Genomic DNA, 25,013 nt, shown 5'->3' with positions numbered 1-25,013 from the left:
TGTCCTGCCACGCATTCTCTGCCTCAACAACCCCCCAGCGCACCTCAAGGACCATCTACATTTCCGTTTTTTCCAATAAACTGTTCATCACAACCTCTCAGCCTCCGCCTGCTCTTGGGTCCAGTCTCATCCGTTTGTGACAATATTTTATTTAAAGTTTCTATGTTTTTGTCATGTTACGAGAAAAATATTGATCGTGAACTGCTCGGACTGGAAAAAAGTATACTATCCACCTTCTGTCAAAATGAAGGCTGGAACTGACATCACCCTTTGTGGTCGAAAGAGTGATGTCATCTGTTGTCGGAAGTGACGTCATCTGTTGTCGTCCTGAGTCCTGTTGATCTAATTTTTTTTATTTTACCATCTGGTTTATTTGGTTTGTGAAGTTCAAGTCCACTAGGGTTTGAGTTGAGCTTGTAATTATTGTTGGCTTAATTATCATATACGTCAAAGGACATTTAGAGGAGATATATGGGAACTGTATCCTCATCCCACTGCTTTGCTATGGTGAGTAGGTGAAAGCAATTCACCCGGCCATCCTGACGTGAGTTGTTATTTGTGTGTACTCTCGCGTGAGGTCCACTTCTCAACGGCGGTGGAGATTCACGTAATGCAGATCCGGTGCTTTTCTGCTGTCGCATCCCGCAAAGGACTATGGGAAGAGATGGGGCAGGTCCGCAAACGCTTTAGGCCACGCGTGAGGGAGACGGAGCAGACCAACGGGTTCTGCTGAGAAGCCGACTCAAGATGCATAGATACGTCGAGGTCCAGCCAAAACCAGGATGCTTTTAGGTTTTATCTGTAACGTTGAAGCAATGCACCAGTCATGTCCCGACACAAATGGAGCAATGAATCATAAAGATAACCCAGCGACAACGGGCGTTTCCCTATGACGTCGTGTTTATTGCCCTGTCACGTGACCAGAGCAGGAAAACGGGGGTAGGTGATGGGTACATCCTGAGAAGAATAGCACATTATCACATTATTAGTATACAATATTTTGATGATATTATCCCACTGTAGTAATTAATTAGTCTGAAGAAACATGATCGAATGTCACTAAAGTCAAAATGTGACTCTAGAAAAAGTACAGAAATACTTTTAAAGTAATCATTCTATTACAATATAATGTATCATGTAAGAGTAATTCAGAGACACTGACTGTATAATGTAAATATATTGATTTGAGTTGAAAGCGATGGGACTATGAACTTCATCTGTTTGTTTAAATATTGTAAGATCATACTGTCGTAAAAAAGAATGGTTTTAATCTAGCAGTAGTCATGCATATGCAGTAAATTGTATAGAAATATGCTTAAACTGTAAAAAAGCCCCAACCCTAGTTAGTTGATGAACATGAAAAATTATTAAATATTGTAATATCTTGTAAAGTGAATGGATTATATGCTGCAGCAGTAACGTAACTCACACTTCATTCCCCTGTCATGTTTAAATCATGTGATATCGTACTGTACTAAAGTGATCTGAATAATTGCTTCAGGAGTGTACAACCCCGATTCCAGTGAAGTTGGGACGTTGTGTTAAACATACATAAAAACAGAATACAATGATTTGCAAATCATGTTCAACCTCAAGTGGTTTAAATGCAACAAGTCATTTTTAAAATTGTGTTTCATTTGATTGGTTTATATTAATGTTGAATGCAGTACTAAAGGCATTTATTTTTAATTAGGCATAATTACAGTAAGTAGTTTTATATAATACTTCAGCACATAGTTTAGGGAGAGTTAGTAAAAACAAATGTGTCACGTCGGTGCCATAGGAAGGCAACTACTGTACGTTGTAAATCGAGGGGTTTCTGTATTCTAGTTATGTATATTTTTTTTGAATAAACATGAATTCAAATGCGTTCATGACTCATGTTGATAAAACACAGACACGCTATGACAGCATGTTATGAAATCACAAAAGACAAGCAAAGCAAATACAACCCCGATTCCAATGAAGTTGGGATTTTGTGTTAAACATAAATAAAAACAGAATACAATGATTGGCAAATCATGTTCAACCTATATTTAATTGAATGCACTACTAAGACAAGATATTTAATGTTCAAACTGATAAACCTTATTGTTTTTAGCAAATAATGATTAACTTAGACTTTTATGGCTGCAACACGTTCCACAAAAGCTGGGACATGTGGCAAAAAAGACTGAGAAAATTGAGGAATGCTCATCAAACACCTGCTTGGAACATCCCACAGGTGAACAGGCTAATTGGGAACAGGTGGGTGCCATGATTGGGTAGAAAAGGAGCTTCCTTGAATTGCTCAGTCATTCACAAGCAAAGATGGGGCGAGGGTAACCTCTTTGTGAACAAATGCGTGAGAAAATAGTCGAACAGTTTAAGGACAATGTTCCTCAACGTACAATTGCAAGGAATTTAGGGATTTCATCATCTATGGTCCATAATATCATCAGTTCGGCGTTACACCCGCAAGTGCAACTTGAAACTCTATTATGCAAAGCAAAAGCCATTTATCAACAACATCCAGAAACGCCGCCGGCTTCTCTGGGCCCGAGCTCATCTAAGATGGACTGACGCAAAGAGGAAAAGTGTTCTGTGGTCGTCCAAATTGTGGACGTTATGTCCTCCGGGCCAAAGGAAAAGAACCATCCGGACTGTTATGGACGCAAAGTTCAAAAGCCAGAATCTGTGATGGTGTGGGGCTGTGTTAGTGCCAATGGCATGGGTAACTTACACATCTATGAAGGCACCGTTAATGCTGAAAGGTACACACAGGTTTTGCAGAAACATATGCTGCCATCCAAGCAACGTCTTTGTCATGGACACCCCTGCTTATTTCAGCAAGACAATACCAAACCACATTCTGCACGTGTTACAACAGCGTGGCTTCGTAGTAAAAGAGTGCGGTTACTAGACTGGCCTGCCTGCAGTCCTGACCTGTCTCCCATTTGAAAGTGTGTGGCGCATTATGAAGCGTAAAATACGACAACCTGGACTATTGAACAGTTGAAGCTGTACATCAAGCAAGAATGGGAAAGAATTCCACCTACAAAGCTTCAACAATTAGTGTCCGGAAAGCAGGCAGGGAGAGAGACGGTGATATTCTCCCACCGAGGAGTGACGAACAACAATTTTTCTTCTTCCGCGTCTTTTGGTTTTGTTTCATTATTCTGCATCCTTTTTCTCATTCGACCAAACCTGCCTCCGTGCTTCCTGAGACAACTAAGAGAGGCCACCCCACCTACCAACCGGTCTACGTTCGTGAGTCACACACCAGTGTTTTTCCAGACTGTACAATATTAGTGCCTAATAATTTTGGGGAAATTACTTGCTTCACACAAAATCCGAACTTTGTCCTCTGTCTGTCTCGCTTTAGTCCAACACACGATGTTGCTATTTCCCTTTTTGTACGCCTATTTTCCTTATTTTTACCATTATTAGTGTTATTTTCTTTCTTTAGTTAGACCCCTTTGTGTGTTTCCCTCTCGATCCCTTGTAGATGTCATTAAATATACCCAGAATTCCACTCTTAGTTTTATGTGTTCTGAGTTTAAGTAAGCCTCTGTCGTCTCGTATTTTATAAAATGTAGCAACCTTCAGATTACGAGACTGATAAAAAGGTTTCTCGTCATATTCCCTAAATTCTATACATATAAAAAGTGACGTGGTCCCCCTTTACAAGACAAATTAGTTTGATTTTAATAATTAAAGCGTAAATCGGACTAACTCGGAAGTGAACACAGGCGTTTACCTTCCTTCGTATCTTTTTCCAAATTAATTACATTTTCCTATCAACCAATATACGCTACACTAGTTGATGAACATGGAAATGTTTAATTAATGTAATATCCTACTTCAGCATAGTGTCTGGATTAAATGCAGTAACAGTAAAGTAACTCACACTTCATTCATCTGGGCAAAGTCTATAAAACAGTGGTGAAGCCAGCCATGATGTACGGATTAGAGACAGTGGCACTGAAGAGACAACAGGAAGCAGAGCTGGAGGTGGCGGAAATGAAGATGTTGAGGTTCGCTCTCGGAGTGACTAGGTTGGATAAAATTAGAAATGAGCTCATCAGAGGGACAGCCAAGGTTCAATGTTATGGAGACAAAGTTAGAGAGAGCAGACTTCAATGGTTTGGACACGTCCAGAGGGCTAGAGGAAGACCAAAGAGAAGGTTGATAGATGTCGTGAGGGAAGACATGACGGCAGTTGGTGTTCGAGAGGAGGATGCAGGAGATAGGCTTACATGGAAAAGGATGACGCGCTGTGGCGATCCCTAAAGGGACAAGCCGAAAGGAAAGGAAAGTTTCACAATACATTAAATATGTTTGAAGATACAGGTATGTGCTGAAAACAAACGCAAAGACGTATAACAATATAGTGCTGAATTGTTGAGATATAGGTTAAGCATCTTTTCACCGATTGAATCATCCTGATTTTATGGGTGGGGCTAAAACACGGTCCCGTGATGTCATGGGGCTGGGGAGCCTACTTTCTACCGCGATTTCCTTCCACCACTGTATAAGGACAAAGTGACATCGTTTGGCTATGCTGCTCAGTTGTGTGTTAGCTGTGCTTAGCTTCCATAACAAGGCCCACTTTCTACTCCAGCGTGCAGTTAGCAAGCTAACAATGGCTACACCCGGAAAATTCATTTTTGTTGGATCCCTCATTTTACAGAACAGCTCGGTGACGTTTTTTAAGCTCCCAAAAAATGAGGAAATAAAAAAGCAAAGGATGGACTTTTTGAAGACACACGCAGATGGCGAGCAGAACATCAACACCACCACCTGACTTTTGTGAATTTTAAGCGATGGATTGACTTTTTGAAGAAACATGCAAATGGAGAGTTAAACATCAACACCACCACCCGACTATGCTGTGCGGATTTTACGTTTGTAAACTTTCATCAGAGACAACAAGGCTTTGTGGGTAACTTGATACTAGTAAATTAAAACGCGATGGATTGACTTTTTGAAGACAGGCGCAGATGGCGAGCTGAACATCAACACCACCATCCGACTGTGTAGTGCGCATTTTACGACGGATAGTTTTGTAAACTTTCACCAGTGACAACATGGGTTCGTGGGTAACCTGATACTAGTGAATGGGGCAGTGCCGACTGTCTACCTGGCCTTTCTCCTACCGTCCTGCTGGTAAGCTGACTTCCATCCATCCATTTTCTTTACCGCTTATCCTCACTAGGGTCGCGGGCTGCTTGAGCCTATCCCAGCTATCTTCGGGCGGGAGGCGGGGTACACCCTGAAGCAGTCGCCAGCCAATCGCAGGGCAGGAAAGCTGACTTGTGTGCTATTTATGATTATGGTCCACAATAAGCATTCAATTTTAAAGTTGAGCCTTCTAACGTGATTTTTACACCGTATAAGCTATTACCCCCTCACTATGTTTGATTCCTTTTTGCACCTCTATTTTGCACGGCCACAGCATCTGCGAGCTGAGAGGGGGCCCTTATTAGTTTTGAAGCCTGATTTTATATCCTGCACTGAGAATTTTTTTTTTATTCATTCACATTTGGCAGACTTGTTAACATTACTCTTCTCTGTGGTGTGTCAAATTTACACGCCATTTTTTGGGCCTGTTTAGTGCCGCTTTATGTATGGTATGATTTTAGTGGTTTGCCCACTTTGACATTAAGTTAGGCTGTATGTGGGCCCTGAACTACAATGAGTTTGACACCCCTGTTCTGCAGTCTTCATCTGACCTACTATGCATGTTTGTTGACTGTGGGAAACCAGAATAAAAATTCCTGAATGCAGGTAGAAGATTTGAACTCTACACAAAAAGGTTTGAGCTGAGATTAAAACCCACAACCAGTTGGCTGTAAATTGACGTGATACAGTAACTACTTGTCACAGCACGCTGCCGTGAATAAAACACCAAGCACAAATAGGGACATTATTCAAGACCATACAGGTATAATTGTTTGTTCTTTAAGAGATAATAATCGGAACACTTTCTTTTACTATTTTCCATCAAGAAGGTTAAATTGACCTTTCTATTCACATGAGTTACAACATTTTACTTGATGAGACTCCCCTGAAATTCATTACCGAAAGCTTCAGTCAAGCCTTAATAATTAAAAACTGAAAGATCATATTAATTTGACACACAAATTACATGTGTAAGATACTATATGACAAAAACAAGGAACATATTTTAAAATTATAGTTTATTTTTTTTATTGTATGTTTAATGCGCAAAAAGTGTTTTCCCTTCTTCAGTGAGATAAATATTGTGATGAATCGTACATGGTGTTATGAAAATGTCTCCTGTAGTTATTAATCATGAACTGCATTCTTGTTTTTATGCTTACGTACTTAAAACTTCACGTATAAAAGGGATTCTTCAGGTCCCAAGATTTTCAGATTAATCATTGGTGCAACATTGATACTTGCTGATGCAATGCTTGCCAATGAATTTAATTAATCCCCAAGCTGACTCAGAAAGATCTGTTCTGTTACAAACTAAATATCTTCTGACATGTGTCACTGTGTTGCACTCAACTGACGTGCCTCACAGCACTGCCTTTTCACGCTTGAATTTCTTTGGCCTCAAATGGGTGGAAGAAGGGTACAATTATAAAAGGCACTGCTAGCCGACTGTAGGAGAGAATGAACGGACATGTATCATACAGTGGATATAAGAAGTCTACACACCCCTGTTCAAATGCCAGGTTCTATGATATGAAAAAAACAATAGATCACAACTAATCAATTCAAACCTTAACTCTCACAGGTAACTCTCACACGAGTCCGCTCTGCATTACACTGTATGTTATGACACGCTAGCCAACGGCACGTGGAGACCAAGCACCCTGGACTAAAAGATAAGCCATTGGAGTTTTTTTGAAAGAAAAACAGATCAACTGAATACCCTGCTACCATTTCAAACGTCCTATCTTTGTGAAGCAAGCTTTTCTGCAGTGACAGTAACGAAGACAAAATTATGGAGCAGCCCAGGGCTCACACTGATTCTGTGTTATGGTGAGTTGTTGTATTTAACATTCGTTTTTAAGTCGTTTGTGTTCATTTATTGTTGCTGTATGTATATATGTATATATATACTGTATATATGCCACATATATGTGCCACACCTTGACAGCCGGTCCGTGAGAAAACGTTACCTACTACTACTCTACTACTAAACTGGTCTGCGCTGCAAAAAAGTTGGGGGACACTGCCATAGATCATGGCTCGCCTCGCCACTCGCTTATAAACCTTGATTCGAAAGATTGGAACTTATACCATACAATAACATGAGTCTTCAACAATCTTTTATCACACATTTTGGTTGCAAATTGGCCAAACTATGGGTGTTAATGCCACTAAATCTAACGTCTGTTTCTAAAAGCAAGGCTGTGCTGTTGACAGTGAAGTGGGAATTGTGGTAGTTATTTAATATTTAAATCCATTATTTAAAGTGTGCTTCAAGGGCCCCCTTGATTGAAAGAAGTAGTTAAAATACTTACTCGTATTCGCTGCACTTCGAAGAAAACAGCTCTTTGGAAGGACTTCTCCCAGACAGCCAGGTCAGAGGCCAGTTCTACTCTGAAGGTGTGACTCTGTCCATGGCCAATGAGAATGCTGAAGCACAGAGACTCATTGTCGTGCTGCCTAATTGAATGCTCCAGACCCAAGTAGAACTTTGCCTGAAGCCAGCAGTCCTCTGTCACCCACAGCTGGAAACAAACAAAAAAAAATCTTTCAGTTTTGGGCAAATGCATGATTTTAAACACTGCTAAAAACATAATGGAAGCCTCTCAGTTGAACAGTATACTGGTTGACCAAAATTATTTTGTTGAAAACTCTCTATCTGACTATCTAACATCATACAGAACTTCATATCAACAGAAGCCTTTGTGTATTTTAAGAGAATTTAGTTCAGTCAGCATCTAAAAGATTAACTGATATTTTGGTCTTAAATAAACTGAGGCAAAATGGAATGTGGCTGTATTTTTGAAAATAAAAAAAAACAAAACAAAAAAACATATTTGATGACATCTAAGGTTAATGTACAAATATTTAGTAGTACAGTGGAACATCGATATAACTGACTAATAGGGGCGGGGGTCATCTGTTTTCGCCGACTGTCCGTTACATTGAAGTTTTCGTTTTTGCAGAAACACCCATATTACTGTACAGAACAAAATTATTGTTTTGTAGGTTTTTTGTCTTGGCCTAAAATGCCCAGTACAGTACAATGTTATTGTAAATAAAAAGAAAAAAGCTTGAAAATGTGAGAAAAGTTTTTAATTTTATCCAAACTTACCACACCGGGGTGCTTGGTGAGTGCTTGGTAACTGGATGAGCCAAAAACTTTCTTCAATTAGACCACAACAAAACTGAGATAATTGTTTTGGGCAGGAAAGAGGATTGCTGCTACTAAATACCTGGAGTTACTCTCTTTGGTATGCTGATAGATTCCGAACTGACTTTCAACAGTCATATCAAATCAATAAAACATAAAACAGCCTTCTACCAGCTGAAGAACATCACATATCTAGAGCAAAGGCTTGCATGTGCCAAGCAGACCAGGAGAAGCTTACGCATGCTTTTTTTCTCAAGTAGACTTGACTATTGTATAGGGTTGGGTGTTGTTTGAATTTGAGCGATTCCGTTCCCATTTCCGGTTCCTTATTTAGATTCCGGTTCCAAACGATTCTCGATTCCGATTCTTTTAGGGGGGTGGGTCAAAAAAGTTTGCATCTTTAAAATAAAGGGTGTCCAAATTATGAACATCCATTGTCTTAGCAGCCCGCAGCATAGACTGAAATGAACATTTGACTCGGCGTTCTTTATCACCAGTATCGATATCAAACCTATGAACTAAAAGGCAATGAGTGTGGAAATAACCCCAGTGACTTAATATTTATGAATTAATGTTTCAGCTAAAAGTTAAATATAGCGTTGTTAAAATCGTTATTTAGGACTGTTTTTTCACGTCAAATGGTTTATATGTGCAAGTTTTAACCTTTTATTTTGAAGGCTACGCCCCGCAACTCAGCCTTTTGGCTGGAAAAGATTGGTTAAGACACACTTTTGTTCGCCGCCACAGGCGTTAGGCACAAGCATGTCTTTGTGCGCATTCTTCTTTATTAATTTTTGCCACTTCTTCTTTGGGGCTGGTGGGAACTGGGAAACAAAATGTTTAAATTTGAAGGATTCCGGGAGAACCGGAATGTTAGTGCCGGTTTCAATCGGTTCTTGATTCTGAATGCCCAACCCTACGACTGTAATGGTCTTCTGACTGGACTCCCCCAAAAGCGCATTAAACAGCTGCAGCTAATTCAAATTTCGGCAGCATGGGTTCTGACCAGAACAAAGAGGTCAGAACATGTTACTCCAACTCTAAAGTCTCTACACTGGCTTTAGAACAAATTTTAAAGTTCTGCAATTGGTCTATAAATCACAAAATGGTTTAGGTCCTGAATACAGGAAAGAAATGCTAATGGCATATAAACCCAGTAGGGTCCTGAGATCGACAGACTCAGATCAAATAGTGGAGCCCAGAGTCCAAGGCAAAGATGGTGAAGTAGCATTTAGCTGTTATGCTGCACACAAATGGAATAAGTTGCCCGATGATAGCTGGGATAGGCTCCAGCACACCCGTGACCATAGTGAGGAGAAGCGGAATTTTGACATACGATTAATCGAGATGAATTACAAAGCCTCTAATTAATTAGACTATTTTTTAATTGAGTCCCACCCCTGATATATATATATATATATATATATATATATATTAAAACAACCTATTAAAATGCCATACATACCTTGTGAACCTTGAAAAGCACCTCATAGAGGTTATATGTTGTTTCTGCTTGACCCCATTCAGCGGCACTGAGCTGAAAAAAAATTCGCAACATTAGAACGTTACAGAAGCGTTTGTCATGTTCCAGCAACTTTTATTTATAAATTGTTGATGAATGTTACATAAAAATGTGAAAAAAAAAATCTATTTCAATTATTGTTAATTGGTAGAATAGTAAATAGCTTGATAACTTGCTTCTTCATGAACAAATTGGATATTGTTTGTACAGGTAGACCATTGCTGTAAATATTGTTCATAACTCTAGTATTTGAATGTAGTATACAATACAAAAAATAGCACATACAATATGAGTGAATACTGTAACAAGATTATATATAAAGTACCGTAATTTCTCGTGTATAGTGCCCATTTTTTACCCAAAAAAATTGTCAAGTGTCAATAGTGCGCATTATATATAGGTATAGGGGCAAATGAAAAAGACTCACATTTTATCAATGTATGCCGTCATCTAGAGGTTATGAAAAAGCTGTACACTTTCATTCCACTATGCCAGCGTCCCCTAGAGGTTATGAAAAAGTTGGACACTTTCATTCTAGTATGCCACCTAGGGGTTATGAAAAAAGTATAGACTACACTTTCATTCCAACATGACAGGGGTACACATGACTGCATATATGTACAATTGTACTCATAATTTTACATACCCAGGGAGAATTTGTGAAATATTGTATATTATATATTTTAATACGACTGATGACTGAACAACAAACATCATTAATTTCTATATGGTTATGTTTTGTTTAATGATAATGCTATTCTGAAATGCTTGACAGTTTAATTTGTATACCATTAAAATAAAATTAAATGTGTTTTGCCTGGTCCTTCATGTTTTCTTAAAAGAAGAATTCACATCTTACAAATCCTGCCTGGGTAATCAAACATATGAGCCCAACTTTGTGTTTTCTCAATTACGAAATAAAAGTAGTGCTGTGAATTTCAAAATAAGAGCAAGTAAATAAAAAGTAAGTATTGTGTGTTCAATGAGGTGTTTAACTTCAGAATAATTCCTTGAAAAAACTAACAAAAATCCACATAATACTTCAGGTTTTGATCATATGGGTAGAAGCAAAATCATGAATTGTAAAAATCCATTATACATAGGTAGAAGGGTTTTCCAGAATTTTAAGGTCAACTTCGGGGGTCCGCATTATATATGGGTGCACATTATACACGAGAAATTACGGTAAAATATATTTTTATTTTAAAGTGATTAATCACATTAAAATATAATAATTCAAACACTGTGTTTCTTTTAATAATAGACCTGGAGTGACCTAGCTCTGGCCACTGTGATATTACTCCAGGTAAAAAAAAAGTCAACCTCTTTCATGCAATGCAATCTCTTAAAAACACTTAATATTTAGAAGTCCTGTACAGTCATATTGTAATACTGTATACTCTCAAAAACAAGATCTGATTTGCTTCCTTGCATTGAGTGCTGTAGGATATTCCATCCATCCATCCATTTTCTGAGCCGCTTCGCCTCACTAGGGTCACGGGCGTGCTGGAGCCTATCCCAGCTATCATCGGGCAGGAGGCGCGGTACACCCTGAACTGGTTGCCAGCCAATCGCAGGGCACATATAAACAAACAATCATTCGCACTCACATTTACACCTATGGGAAATTTAGAATCTGCAATTAACCTACCATGCATGCTTTTGGGATGTGGGAGGAAACCGGAGTACCCAGAGAAAACCCACGCAGGCAGGGAGAGAACATGCAAACTCCACACAGGCGAAGCCGGATTTTAACCCGGGTCCTCAGAATTGTGAGGCAGATGTGCTAACCAGTCTTCCACCATGCCGCCGCTGTTTGATATACTTAATGAATTCTATTGGAAACATTTTCACTTACATTTCAAACCTGTTTCGACAGCATTTAACTATTCTGGCCATACACGCATGCATGATAGCCATGAGCAGCATTGTGGGTCATCATGTTTACTGTGGAGCTACGCCACCAGTCAAGCACCACAGCGGGGCCAATCAAATATCACTAAGCAGCCGTACAAAATCACACTTGTCTTTCTTTCCATTTTGTTGGTTTTAAAAGCCACATTTCCACCAAGTGATACACAGCACTTTGGTTCACTACAGTTAACATTAATCTGTTTTGTTTTTCAGCCATACTGAATGTAGGGTACTTTTGTTTTCCCTTGTAATACAGATGCTGCCACTATTTGAAACTTCAACAAACACAAACAAATAAAGTAGCGTACTTTACCATATTATTGTAACTACTAGCCCAGGGAGTGGGTGATGAAAGGTGTGATGGGACATGTTGGATGTTTTTGTGACCCTTTACAAATTCTGAAAATGAAGATGCCCCCCAAAAATTAAAAAAATGCATAACTTACAAAATATCAATTGCTAGTTGGAAATGCGGCTAAACATTTCAGATCTCATGAAGGACTTTGAGTACAGTATGAAGACACAACCATGCAGTTCAACTAAATGGAATTTACTGATAATTAAGTTTTTATTAAAACGTAACATGATTAAACATTGATTACCGGTGGACGTCTGAAGATGTGAAAATATTGTCCTCTCAGGGCCAGGAACTTGAAAGTTGTTTTTCGAGAAGCAGCCCCGTCTTCTGATCTTTTACAAGCCCAGCCCATGTGAACAATCTGTAAATGAAGAGAATAACAATCCACTCGTTGACTCAACTTCAGAGAATAAGACATTTAATTGAGAGGCCTTCATTTACACAATTGATTATGATATTGTAAAGCACAACACACAGCTACTGATTTTTTTCATGGAGAATTGTTACTTCTACTATGTTTAGGCACCTGCACACATAGACCCCAAGTGGTGACCCCCATTAACATGAATTTGAACATAACTGCTAAATTCTGAACACACATCCCCATTTACAAGCGTGTGTGTGCACTTGTGCAACCATGTTATTGCAGTTATTTATTTTTGTCTTGTATAAAGGTTATAGGTTAACTAATAGTGGAAAAACTTTTTAAACGTTTCAAAATGTTATCTTGGTCTCATTTTTGTATACTACAAAAACTTGACCATGTTATTGCAGTTATTTATTTTTGTCTTGTATAGGTTATAGGTTAACCAATAGTGGAAAAATGTTTTAAACATTTTAAAATGTTATCTTGGTCTCATTTTTGTATACTACAAAAACTTGACCAGGGATGAATCGATGTTTTATATCTACTCTACCTTCCCTTCACCTCTGTTGTTAATAGCTGTTTTGTTGACTGGGGATAGTGTGAATAATTTTGGCGATGGGTGCCTTTTTTGGATTCAGTACCTCCCCCCAAAAATGTCTGTGCATGTGCCTATGTTAGGGTTGAAATGGAATGTGTAAGTGCCTCAGGATTTTCTATTCGGGTGTTCATTTATCTTGGTTCCTAGCAATAGTGCATCACTGTTAGAGACGCAGATCCTACAGTATGTCAAATAAACGTTACAATTGCTCAACCTGAGTACATGGTTCCTACACATTTTAGACTTCAGAATTTTCATACTTTTTCCAGACCCAAATTTCCAGTTAATCCCTTATTGTAGACCGAGAAGGGCATTAACCCACTTAGACCAGGGTCACTTGCCAACGAAAATAATTAATGAAAGTTTAGGTCCTGAAAGTTTTGTAGTCAAAATAGAAAGTTTTACTCAAACAATTTCTTTTCCCTTGTAACGTCTGAGGTCTTGACTATGAAAAGTCATTCCAATCCCATAACTTTCTCAGTGAATGTAAATGCTATGCAGTATTCCAGCAAACAGATTTTCTAGTTTGAAAATTTTAAATAACAACCATAGTTATGACGATAAAATCCATCCATCCATCCATTTTCTGTACCGCTTATCCTCACTAGGGTCACGTCACCTATCCCAGCTATCTTCGGGCGTGAGCCGGGGTACACCCTGAACTGGTCGCCTGCCAATCGCAGGTCACATATATACAAACAATCATTCGCACTCACATTCACATGTACCCCACCTCCTGCCCGAAAATAACTGGGATAGGCTCCAGCATGCCCATGACCCTAGTGAGGATAAGCGGTACAGAAAATGGATGGTTGGATCCATTACGTTGTCAGAGTCAAGTTGTCAGGTTTTTCTTTCATTAACTCATAAGCTCTCAGGCTGGCAACGCTGTACTCTCGGTCCGTCTTTGCTGACTGTACTGCGGCCGAAAAATTATTCAAAACAACAGTGGTGAACTGTTCAGTTCGTGTTTGTCAGTTTTTGTGCCAGGAAATGTCTCAGTGTTGTAAAGTTTGTTGTCACATGTGGGGAGTAGCTGGACCCAAGAGCAGGCGGAGGCAGATGTAAAATGATGAACAGTTTATTGAGGAAAGGTTATGGAGATGGTCCTGGATGTGTTGGCAGGCAGCGGCGTGGACAGGTGGCAGGCAGTGAACACAACAGGCGGCTGGCTTGGTGGAGGAATGACGTGGGTCAGGAACACAGGGGAGTACTGGGAATGAGGAGACACAAGAGTTAACAAGGGAAGCGAGGAACAATATAGCTTACTTGACATAAGTGGGCTGTGGTATAGCAAGGAGAGGCTGCAATACTTAGGAGAGGATTTCTGGGAACAGGCAGGCTTATATACACCGGTGGTGATGAGGCTGATTGAAGACAGTTGCTGAAAACAGAGAGGGGTGGGGGGGGGGAGAGGACATAAAGCGCCCTGCCGGCTCCAATAATGGAACTGCAGGGCAGTATATGACAGTACCTCCCTTTCAACGGACCCAGGCTTTCCCGGGTGAGCCGCGTAGAAGTATAGTAGGATCGAGAATGAGCTTCCGGGAAATCCAAGAACGCTCCTCCGGCCCGTACTGGAACCCCCTCCCCCGAGGCCTCACGTCGAGGATGCGCAACATCGTGAAGGCCCGGATGGTCGTCAATAAGCCTGGGGGGTGGAGGGGGTTTGGCCAGCGGGCTTAGGGCGCAGGTGGAGACAGGCTTCAGCAAAGAGATGTGCAATGTGGGATGAATTTTCACAGATTGTGGAAGATTCAATTGGACGGAAGTGGGATTGATGAGCTTGGTAATGGGGAAGGAAAAGTGGAGTGAGTTTCCGGAACTCTGTCTGAAGCGGGAGGTCGTGAGAAGAAAGCCAGACAGATTGGCCCACCTTGTATTCGGTCGTCGGGGAGCGATGACGGTACGCGAGCTGTTTATTGCGTGCGGCGGATCGGGTCAGCGCCGCTCTGACGTCTTTCCACACTGCCTGGATTCTCCGGAGATGATCCTTGACGGTGGGGACTGCCACTGCCTGCTCCTGTTCTTTGAATAATGGGGGTTGGTAACCACAGAAAGCAATGAATGGGGACATACCAGTAGTGGAACTGGTGAGGGAGTTGTGGGCGTACTCAATCCATGGGAGGAATGAGCTCCAGGAGGAGGGGTTGTGTGCAGCAACACAACGGACGGCAGATTCAAGGGACTGGTTTGCCCGCTCCGTCTGCCCGTTGGTCTGCGGAATATCCTGATGACAAGCTGGCTGCTGCGCCCACCGCTTTACAGAATTCCTTCCATTCCAGGGATGAGAACTGAGGACCTCTGTCAGAGACAATATTGATGGGAATACCGTGGAGTCTAAAGACATACTGGACAAGGAGGTTAGCAGTATCGAAGGCAGATGGTAGGGGTACGTAATGGACGGATTTGGAAAAGCGATCGACAATAGTGAGAATGATAGTTACCTTCAGAAGGAGGTAGACCGGTAACAAAGTCCAGAGCGATCTGCGACCAATGGGGGGCTAGGGATAGGCAATGGACGCAGCAGCCCAGCTGGGGGCAGGTGTGAAGACTTCCCTCGGGCACAGACGGAGCAGGCTTGGACGAACTCCCGGGTGTCTTGAATAAGGCTGGGCCACCAGAAATGCTGCTGGATGAACTGAATGATGCGGGTGATGCCAGGATGACAGGTGAGTTTGGAGTTGTGAGCCCACTGAAGAACGTCAGAGCTTTCGGAATCGGGTACAAACAGGCGGTTTGGAGGCCCGGTCTTGGATCCGGGTGAGTCTTTTGGGCCTCCTGAACCACCTGTTCGATCTGCCAAGTGGCTGCTCCAACGAAGCACGAGGAAGGAAGGATGGGTTCCGGTTCATCAGGGCTGGAGGGGGGTGAGTAAAGTCGAGACAGGGCATCTGGTTTGCTGTTTTTGGAGCCAGGACAGAAGGAGAGACTAAGATTAAACCTGCTCAAGAAGAGAGCAAGCTTGTCGACGGTTTAGGCCTTTGGCGAAGGAGAGATTCTTGTCGTCTGTCCAAATGATGAACTGTAGTTCAGTCCCCTCCAGCCAGTGCCTCCACTCTTCCAAGGCCCATACAATGGCCAGTAGCTCTCGGTTGCCGACATCGTAGTTCCTCTCGGCAGGGGACAGACGACGGGAAAAAAAAGCACAGTGGTGAAGTTTCTGGGTCGTGGGGTCCCGCTGCGAGAGGCAGCCCCTGCCCCCGTGTCTGAGACGTCAACCTCGACCACGAATTGGAGGGAGGAGTGAGGGTGGCGAAAAATGGGCGCACTGGTGAACAAGGTCTTAAGTTGACTAAATGCTTGGGATGCTGCCGGGGTCCACTGAAAGGGGGAGCTGGTGGATGTGAGGCTAGTGAGGGGAATTGCGACCTTGCTGTAATTACGGATGAATCGACGGTAGAAATTGCCGAATCCAAGGAAACGTTGAAGTTCATTGCGGGTGGTGGGAGTGGGCCAGTTCACGACGGCTTGGATGTTGGTAGGGTCGGGTTGTAGTTGTCCTTTAGAGATAACATAGCCAGGGAAGTGTACGGAGGAGAGGTGGAATTCACATTTTTCGGATTTAACATACAGGCGGTTTTTAAGGAGGCGTTGGAGGACTTGGTGTACATGACGGTGATGTTCTTCAAGGGAGCAGGAGGAAATTTATTTGTCATCCAAATACACAAAAACAAACCGGTTCAGCATATCACGCAGGAGGTCGTTAATGAAGGTCTAGAAGACAGCGGGGGCATTAGTCAATCCAAAAGGCATGACCTGGTATTCGAAGTGTCCGAGAAGGGTGTTAAAAGCGGTTTTCCATTCATCCCCCTACCGGATACGGATGAGGTGGTAGGCGTTCCGTAGATCCAACTTGGTGAGTATCCGGGCGTCGCAGAGGGGTTCAAACGAGGGGTCGATGAGGGGAAGCGGAGGTTTATTTTATTTTTTATTTTTGACGGTGATCTCATTGAGACCCCGGTAGTCGAGAGATATATATATATATATAGTATATATATATAGTATAGTATATATATATAGTATAAGTACATAGTATATATATATATATATATAAGTATATAGTATATATATAGCATAAGTACAGCTATCGCTAGGAGAGGCTGCAATACTTAGGCGAGGATTTCCGGAAACAGGCAGGCTGATATAAACCGGTGGTGATGAGGCTGATCGAAGACAGGTGTTGAAAACAGAGAGGGGAGGGGGGGGAGAGAGAGGACACGCAGCGCCCTCCCGGCTCCAATAATGGAACTGCACGACAGTATATGACATCTGTGCCGCTTCTGTCTATTCATTTTTCCCTCAATTCCTCAGGAGCATTGCAGTCATCAAAGGTGTTGTCATTACCAAATAAAGTAAATGATTCAATCAATCATTACTGTTTTAAATTCAGTCATTTCTGTCCTCAGAGTACTTTAAGTTTATTTGTTCAGGTTGCTTTGTTTGCCCGTGTAATCTAACAGTTTAGGACACTGAACATTAATTTGGAACAATGTCATGATTTTTTGACAGGAACTACTTGAGACGTTCGAATTGTTGACAGCTGATAATGTCCACCCTTCGAACGTCTCAAGCAGCGGATAATGTACACCAATGGAATTTTCTGAGCTAATCAGAATCCACCTATGTTTCTTTTAGATATTCATTTTTTTTTTCTTTTACAAAATAGAGCTTTTGTAACAGTGTTGGAAACATAATAAAATCCGGATGTATCAAACAAAACTTTCCACTGTACCACTTGGTGTAAATAGTAAAGATAATTATAGCTACCTGAAAGTATCATATTTTTTGGGGGGAGGAGGGGGGGGGGTGTGTAAAAGGCGACATTGAAGCACCGGCGACTAATTGGGCCAGTATTTGAGGATTTACAGTGTCATTGTCGTAGTTAGCACACCATACAAAAGAAAAATGTAAAAGGCAGATAATCTGAATGTACAGCTGTTACGTTTAATACTAGTACATAATTATTAGTATTCTCAAACAGAGAGCAAGCTTGTGCCTGTGATTTCAAATATTTGAGGTAGGCATATGTTGCATACCTGATCATCTGAAGAGCTGTATTTGTTAGCCAGCTTAATCTGTGACAAAAACAGAATGATAATTTGCAATAAACAGACTTCAGAAATGTGCATTAAACATTCTTATATGAAGGTATGACGAGAATTACAAATCCAAAAACAATACTCAACTCAATACTCAACATCAAAACATTCTGTTTAAAATGAATGCATGGAACTCTCACTAAAGATAACCAGCAAAAACATACAGTATTTACAGATGGGGAACATGCAAAAAAAATAGTAATCGAGACTGTTTGCCCAGGGTTATTTTATATAATGTGCTCCTCCTGGCACTTCTTCAGGTATTTCTGCCTATGTTTACATCATGTCTGATTCACAATGTGTAGCCTCTTAAAGGTTTTAAGAAACGTCAATCATGAATATAGAAGATTCCTTCATGCAGTACTAAAAAAGGCGCTTTTTGAAAGATGACAGTTTGCGTGTTGCTATTACCAAAGTAAATAGATGCTAGATAGATGCCCCTTTTGTAACAAATACATTTTATTCATGATAAATGGGATGATGGTGCCAAATTATCAAATTTTTTCCAAATAGTTTAATTTGGAGAATCTAATGACCTACCTCGACTAAAACCAGAAAATATACTAGTTCACTTTTTTTGCATGAGCTTCTTTTAGGCTGAGACTGATTTTATACTTCTAGTCTGTGCCAACATTTAGTTTGACTCTCAAGTAACCTCATGAGTGTTTTTAATGATAACATAACTCTAAAAATAAAGCCTGTACTTTCTGGGAGAGTGTTTATAAATAAATATCTAAAAATTCTTATATTCTATTCTTTTAAGGGATGCACCAATACCAATACCAGTAACGGTGCAGATACTGTATGTCTGTACTCATATACTCTTACTCGTAAAAATTATCCAACACTACAACACCCAATACCACTTTACAAGCATGTCCTACACTATCCAGGGGTGTCAAACTAATTTTTGTCACAAGCCACATCAGAGTTATGGTTTCCCTCGGAGGCGCGTTATGACGGCGAACCTATATAAATGTAAAATCGTCTCATATTACGATAACAAGATGGCGGCGCCCTGTGTGAAGTGAATGAAGTGAAGTAGTTTTGAGAATTGATAACAGAAAACAACAAAACATTTAGTGAACTGGAGAAGCGGATTGACCATTTAGAACAATACAGCAGAATGGAAGATGTCATAATGACTGCTCTATGTATTAAACCCCACTCATATGCTAAAGCTATTACATATTTCAGAAATGTTATCGAGGACGTGGCGACCAAAGATCTGCAGACCTTGTAAAGACGAGTTCTGCATTTTTTTGAGGAAAAAGACATACATCTGGATGAAAGAAACATTGCAGCATGTCACACACTGCCGTGAAGGGACAAGACTAAGCCCGCAATCATTTGCCATTTGTAAATCGTGAACACAAAACGGATCTTCTGCGACAAGGGAAAAAATTAAAGGGATCTGAAGGCGTATGTGAACAATGTTAATGCCCGAGAAGCTTTTATCCTGAGAAGAAACTGCAAGATCAGAGCAACGTGGACGAGAAACTGTAAGGTGTACATACAATTTCAGGGATCCTCTCCGGAACCAGTAAAACTGTTACTGGTAAAGGATCAAAAAGACCATGAACAGATTAAATAAAATTTTTGATGAGGATAATCAAGACATGCTCAAACATTGTCTTGTTTAGAGGGGGAAACTGACACCACAGGCTGTGTGTGGAAATTATCAACTATGCAGTAACGTGGTAGATAATCAACAGAGGACTCGTGGGTGGATTATGGACTGTATTTTGTCAAACAGAGGAAAAGTAAATGCGACAGATGGGATTATAGATTATATTTTGTTGAACAGAGGAAAAAGTACCTGGGATAACCTTGATTTTGGAGAGATAGACTGTGGCTTGTTTTTGTTGGAAAGAGAAAAGGACGGTGGGCTTTATGGTTTAAAAGACTTGGTGGAGAGTTTGCTATACAGGTTACATTTTGTACTTTGGACATGGGACACATCAGTTTACTACAATATGGGATTTGGGAAGCTTCGTCTTGCAAACGTCTGCGATCTTAATCTGCTATCTTAATGCTTACACATAAGACAAAACGTTATAGACAAGCTAAAGAATAGCATCAATGTCGCAGTATAAAAAATAAATAAATATTTTAGCAAAAGTTGCAACAAGACATATTGGAAGATGATATAAAAATACTCCCTGGCATATATTCTTTCTACAATTACTGCATCTTTGCTGCAACATTTTTCTTTGTGCCTTTTCATCAGCTCTACGTATTTGTCAGCCGCAGACCTGTACAATGATCCAACCAACAGACGTCCCTCCTGTGCCTATGTGGCGGTCATGTTGAATATGGCAACATACCATCAAAGGCAATGTATAGACATTTAGTGGCCATGTTGAATGTAGCTACATTTCCAGGCCATGCATTAACGTGGCAGCTCTGATGGCAGTATTTCTATCTATTGTCGCATAGAGCTCTGCGTAGAGAGGCTGCACATGGCTTTGGTGTTAACTTTAAGAGGAATATGACAAAGACCCCTTATGAAGAAGACAAATTATGGACTCAGGTTTCCCTTGCCCGGACGCGGGTCACCGGGGCCCCCCTCTGGAGCCAGGCCTGGAGGTGGGGCTCGAAGGAGAGCGCCTGGTGGCCGGGCCTGCACCCATGGGACCCCTGAGGCAGCTGATGGGTACCGACTGGCCAAGCGGAATGCAGCTTTGGTAGTCGCTGAAGCAAAAACTCGGACATGGGAGGAGTTCGGTGAGGCCATGGAGAAAGACTTCCGGAGGGCTTCGAGGAAATTCTGGTCCACCGTCCGGCGTCTCAGGAGGGGAAAGCAGTGCACCATCAACACTGTGTATAGTGGGGATGGGGCGCTGCTGACCTCGACTCGGGACGTTGTGAGCCGGTAGGGAGAATACTTCGAAGACCTCCTCAATTCCACCGACACACCTTCCCATGAGGGAGCAGAGTCTGTTCTCTCTGAGGCGGGCTCTCCTATCTCTGGGGTAGAGGTCACTGAGGTGGTTAAAAAGCTCCTCAGTGGGCAAGGCCCCGGGGGTGGATGAGATTCGCCCGGAGTTCCTCAAGGCTCTGGATATTGTAGGGCTGTCCTGGTTGACACGCCTCTGCAACATCGCAGTGGACATCGGGGACAGTGCCTCTGGATTGGCAGACTGGGGTGGTGGTCCCCCTTTTTAAGAAAGGGGACCGGAGGGTGTGTTCCAACTACAGGGGGATCACACTCCTCAGCCTCCCTGGTAAGGTTTATTCAGGGGTGCTGGAGAGGAGGGTCCGTCGGGAAGTTGAATCTCAGATTCAGGAGGAGCAGTGTGGCTTTCGTCCTGGCCGTGGAACAGTGGACCAGCTCTACACCCTTGGCAGGGTCCTCGAGGGTGCATGGGAGTTTGCCCAACCAGTCTTCATGTGTTTTGTGGACTTGGAGAAGGCATTCGACCGTGTCCCTCGGGGGGGGGGGGGGGGGTCCTGTGGGGGGTGCTTCGGGAGTATGGGGTACTGAACCCCCTGATACGGGCTGTTCGGTCCCTGTACGACCGGAGTCAGAGTTTGGTCCGCATATCCGGCAGTAAGTCGGACTCGTTTCATGTGAGGGTTGGACTCCGCCAAGGCTGCCCTTTGTCACCGATTCTGTTCATAACTTTTATGGACAGAATTTCTAGGCGCAGCCGAGGCGTAGAGGGGGTCCGGTTTGGTGGCCTCAGTATTGCATTTCTGCATTTTGCAGATGATGTGGTTCTGTTGGCTTCATCAAGCCGTGAACTCCAACTCTCACTGGAGGAGTTCGCAGCCGAGTGTGAAGCGGCTGAGATGAGAATCAGCACCTCCAAATCTGAGACCATGGTCCTCAGTTGGAAAAGGGTGGCGTGCCCTCTCCAGGTCGGGGATGAGATCCTGCCCCAAGTGGAGGAGTTCAAGTATCTTGGGGTCTTGTTCACGAGTGACGGAAGAATAGAACGGGAGATCGACAGGCGGATCGGTGCAGCGTCTCCAGTGATGCGGACTTTGTATCGATTCGTTGTGGTAAAGAAGGAGCTAAGCCGAAAGGCGAAGCTCTCGATTTACCGGTCGATCTGCGTTCCTACCTTCACCTATGGTCACGAGCTGTGGGTCGTGACCGAAAGAACAAGATCCCGGATACAAGCGGCTGAAATGAGTTTCCTCCGCAGGGTGTCCGGGCTCTCCCTTAGAGATAGGGTGAGAAGCTCGGTCATCCGGGAGGATCTCAGAGTAGAGCCGCTGCTCCTTCACATCGAGAGGAGCCAGATGAGGTGGCTGGGGTATCTGATTCGGATGCCTCCCGGACGCCTCCCTGGTGAAGTGTTCCGGGGACGACCCAGGACACGCTGGAGAGACTACATCCTTCGGCTTGCCTGGGAACGCCTCGGGATCCCCCCGGAAGAGATGGATGAAGTGGGTAGAGAGAGGGAAGTCTGCGTCCCTGCTAAAGCTACTGCGCCCGCGACCCGACCTCGGATAAGCGGTAGAAAATGTATGGATGGATGGATGGATGGATGGAATATGACACACAAGTCTCTGGAGTCTGGAACATGCTATTTTTGGTACAGTAACAGTGTTTTTTGTCAAGCCATTCGTCAATGGCAACGAATTCGGAAATTGGAAGCACACTAATGCCTCGCAGCTCATGAAAGCGACACGCCTTGACTTGGCCATCAACAATGTCTAAAGCACACTAGCGTGGAAAGTCTGGATACAATGTAAAACTTTTCAAACATTTTCAACCTTTTTTATATTTTTTTTACAATAACATTGTACTGTACTAGGTGTCTTTGGCCACAAAAAGTATAAAACAATATTTTTTTTACTCTATAGTAATATGGGTGCATATGGCCACAAAAAAGTGCTTCAAGATAACGGACAATCGGCTGCAACCCCTATTAGTATGTTAAATCAAGGTTCCACTGTGGTTTAATCGCAAACCATTATGTATTCCTTTGTGTATAAAAGGCACAAAAAATTCTGTAAGGATAACAATAATTTTCCTAATCAAACAATACTGCAATACTTACACCTAATCATAATAAGCAAAGAGCGTAGATATGTTGCTCCCAGCGTGTGCAGTTTCAAACTAAAGCTGTATTATACTGCACACTTTTATACTCCGCACACAACCATCACAACTGCTGTCACTTGAGTCTTTTCTAAAAGAACATTAGAGAACAACAACAGGCACCTCCATCATGCCAGATGTCATCCGCAGAAGTAACAGAGGGGAGACTACTGGGTGTTTCAAGATAGAAGGTCATTAAAACAAAGCCTCCACAAGCACAATTACATCTTGATTGGCCGTTTAGCAGTCCCATTCCCTCACCACAATTAGGTAATGAAGGCAGGAATTAATTGGCTGTTTAATAAAAAGACAGCTGCACAATCAGCATGTGAGCACGTATGTCTGCATTCTTGCATCAATACATCTAATCTGTGTGATAATCAAAATCAAAAAGAGGAAATCAGGGGTTCACGTTGAATGACTACTTAGCAGCCATTAATTAGATACAAGCGTTTCAATTATGTCAGCACATGGGCTGAGTTGCCATTGTATCTCAATGAGTGTTTGTCAGTGTCATCAATTGTTTGTGTTTGTCAGTGTCATCAATTCCAACTGGGTTTCAACAGCCTGTAGACCTGTAGTGTGAAAAATACCCACACAATAAATGACAGCAAAACATGTTTTTATAAAGGACTCTTTATATAAAGTGATGGGCTGTTTATTTGAGACCGAAAGTGGATTTTGCCATTTATTATATGACAACAAAAAAGGAGATTCACTAACAGATGACACAGTCAAACTATCCCCACTGACAAAAACTGAAAACAATGTAAGATGCATGACAAGGGTGTTTTCACAACAGCAGCGTCTTTGGAGCATTTAAAACATTGGAGCCTTTGTGGAAAGCAACACTGCTATTGTACAGTCTCCAGTCTGCCTGTAGTCTACTGTCTACACTACAAGGTAAAAATAAGCATCTTTTGAATACTCGATATATTTTGTCAAATGCTGGCCATCCCACAATTACGTAGATACCAAATCCTAATTAGGCGCCGTTAAACATCTACTTATGACAAATGCCTTTCTTTTCTACCCAGGAAAAACAGACATTAGTAGTGTAACAATAATTACTTCTTACTTACCTTTCATAGATGCTATCGCTCACACATCCACATTTAAGTGTTAATGGCTGACCTCATTTGAACTCTGCTAACCAAAATAAGCACAGAAGCACTTTAAAAAAAATCTCTCAGATGAATTAAAGTGTGGCGTATTAGCAAATGCTTTAAACAGGACCCCTGTGCAGTATATAAGATTGTACGTTAAGTAAACTCCAGTTGAACGCCATTCTCCCAAAACTTGTCATTTAGCATCATTATTTGTAGGAGGAAATGAGAAAATCAAGATAATATTTTTATACAATATTGTATTTTTAAAAAAATGCATCGAACAAATAAAGGCCTCTCCCGTAATTGACACCTGCTCCTCTTCTGAAGTAGATAAACGAGCCCAACCTCTATTTGAGTAAAAAGTGGTATGATATGTAAATAAAGACTAACAGAAGGTAAGTAAGGTGACTCCGTTTGATAGATTTGAGGTGCAGTAAATGTAATGTAAAATAGAATATATACAGACGCACATTAGGATTGTGCAATACATTTCTGAGTCCATTTCAAGTTTGTGATTCTCTATTACTTTAAATCATTTTTGGATGAAATTTTAATTTCATCTGGACATCCATCCATCCATTTTCCAAGCTGCTTATCCTCACAAGGGTTGCGGGCGTGCTGGAGCCTATCCCAGCTATCATCGGGCAGGAGGCGGGGTACACCCTGA

General features: G+C 41.8%; 1 protein-coding gene across 6 annotated transcripts in view; it reads right to left on the bottom strand.

Annotated features, from left to right (window-relative positions):
- sntg2 (syntrophin, gamma 2) overlaps positions 1 to 25,013 on the bottom strand; it is a 99,035-nt gene that overhangs the window by 6,683 nt on the left and 67,339 nt on the right. For all 6 annotated transcript variants that reach the window (XM_061695385.1, XM_061695386.1, XM_061695380.1 and 3 more), the window contains 4 exons: positions 18,119 to 18,157; positions 12,359 to 12,475; positions 9,786 to 9,857; positions 7,482 to 7,691 (listed from right to left, as the gene is read on the bottom strand). In XM_061695385.1, coding sequence (XP_061551369.1) covers positions 7,482 to 7,691; positions 9,786 to 9,857; positions 12,359 to 12,475; positions 18,119 to 18,157 — 438 coding nt within the window. The remainder of the gene's footprint in view (positions 1 to 7,481; positions 7,692 to 9,785; positions 9,858 to 12,358; positions 12,476 to 18,118; positions 18,158 to 25,013) is intronic.

This window comes from Phycodurus eques, chromosome 14, assembly GCF_024500275.1.
Source record: "Phycodurus eques isolate BA_2022a chromosome 14, UOR_Pequ_1.1, whole genome shotgun sequence".
Lineage (NCBI taxonomy): Eukaryota > Metazoa > Chordata > Actinopteri > Syngnathiformes > Syngnathidae > Phycodurus > Phycodurus eques.
The sequence above is the reverse complement of the archived record's forward strand: the minus strand, read 5'-3'. Positions and strand labels throughout refer to the sequence as shown.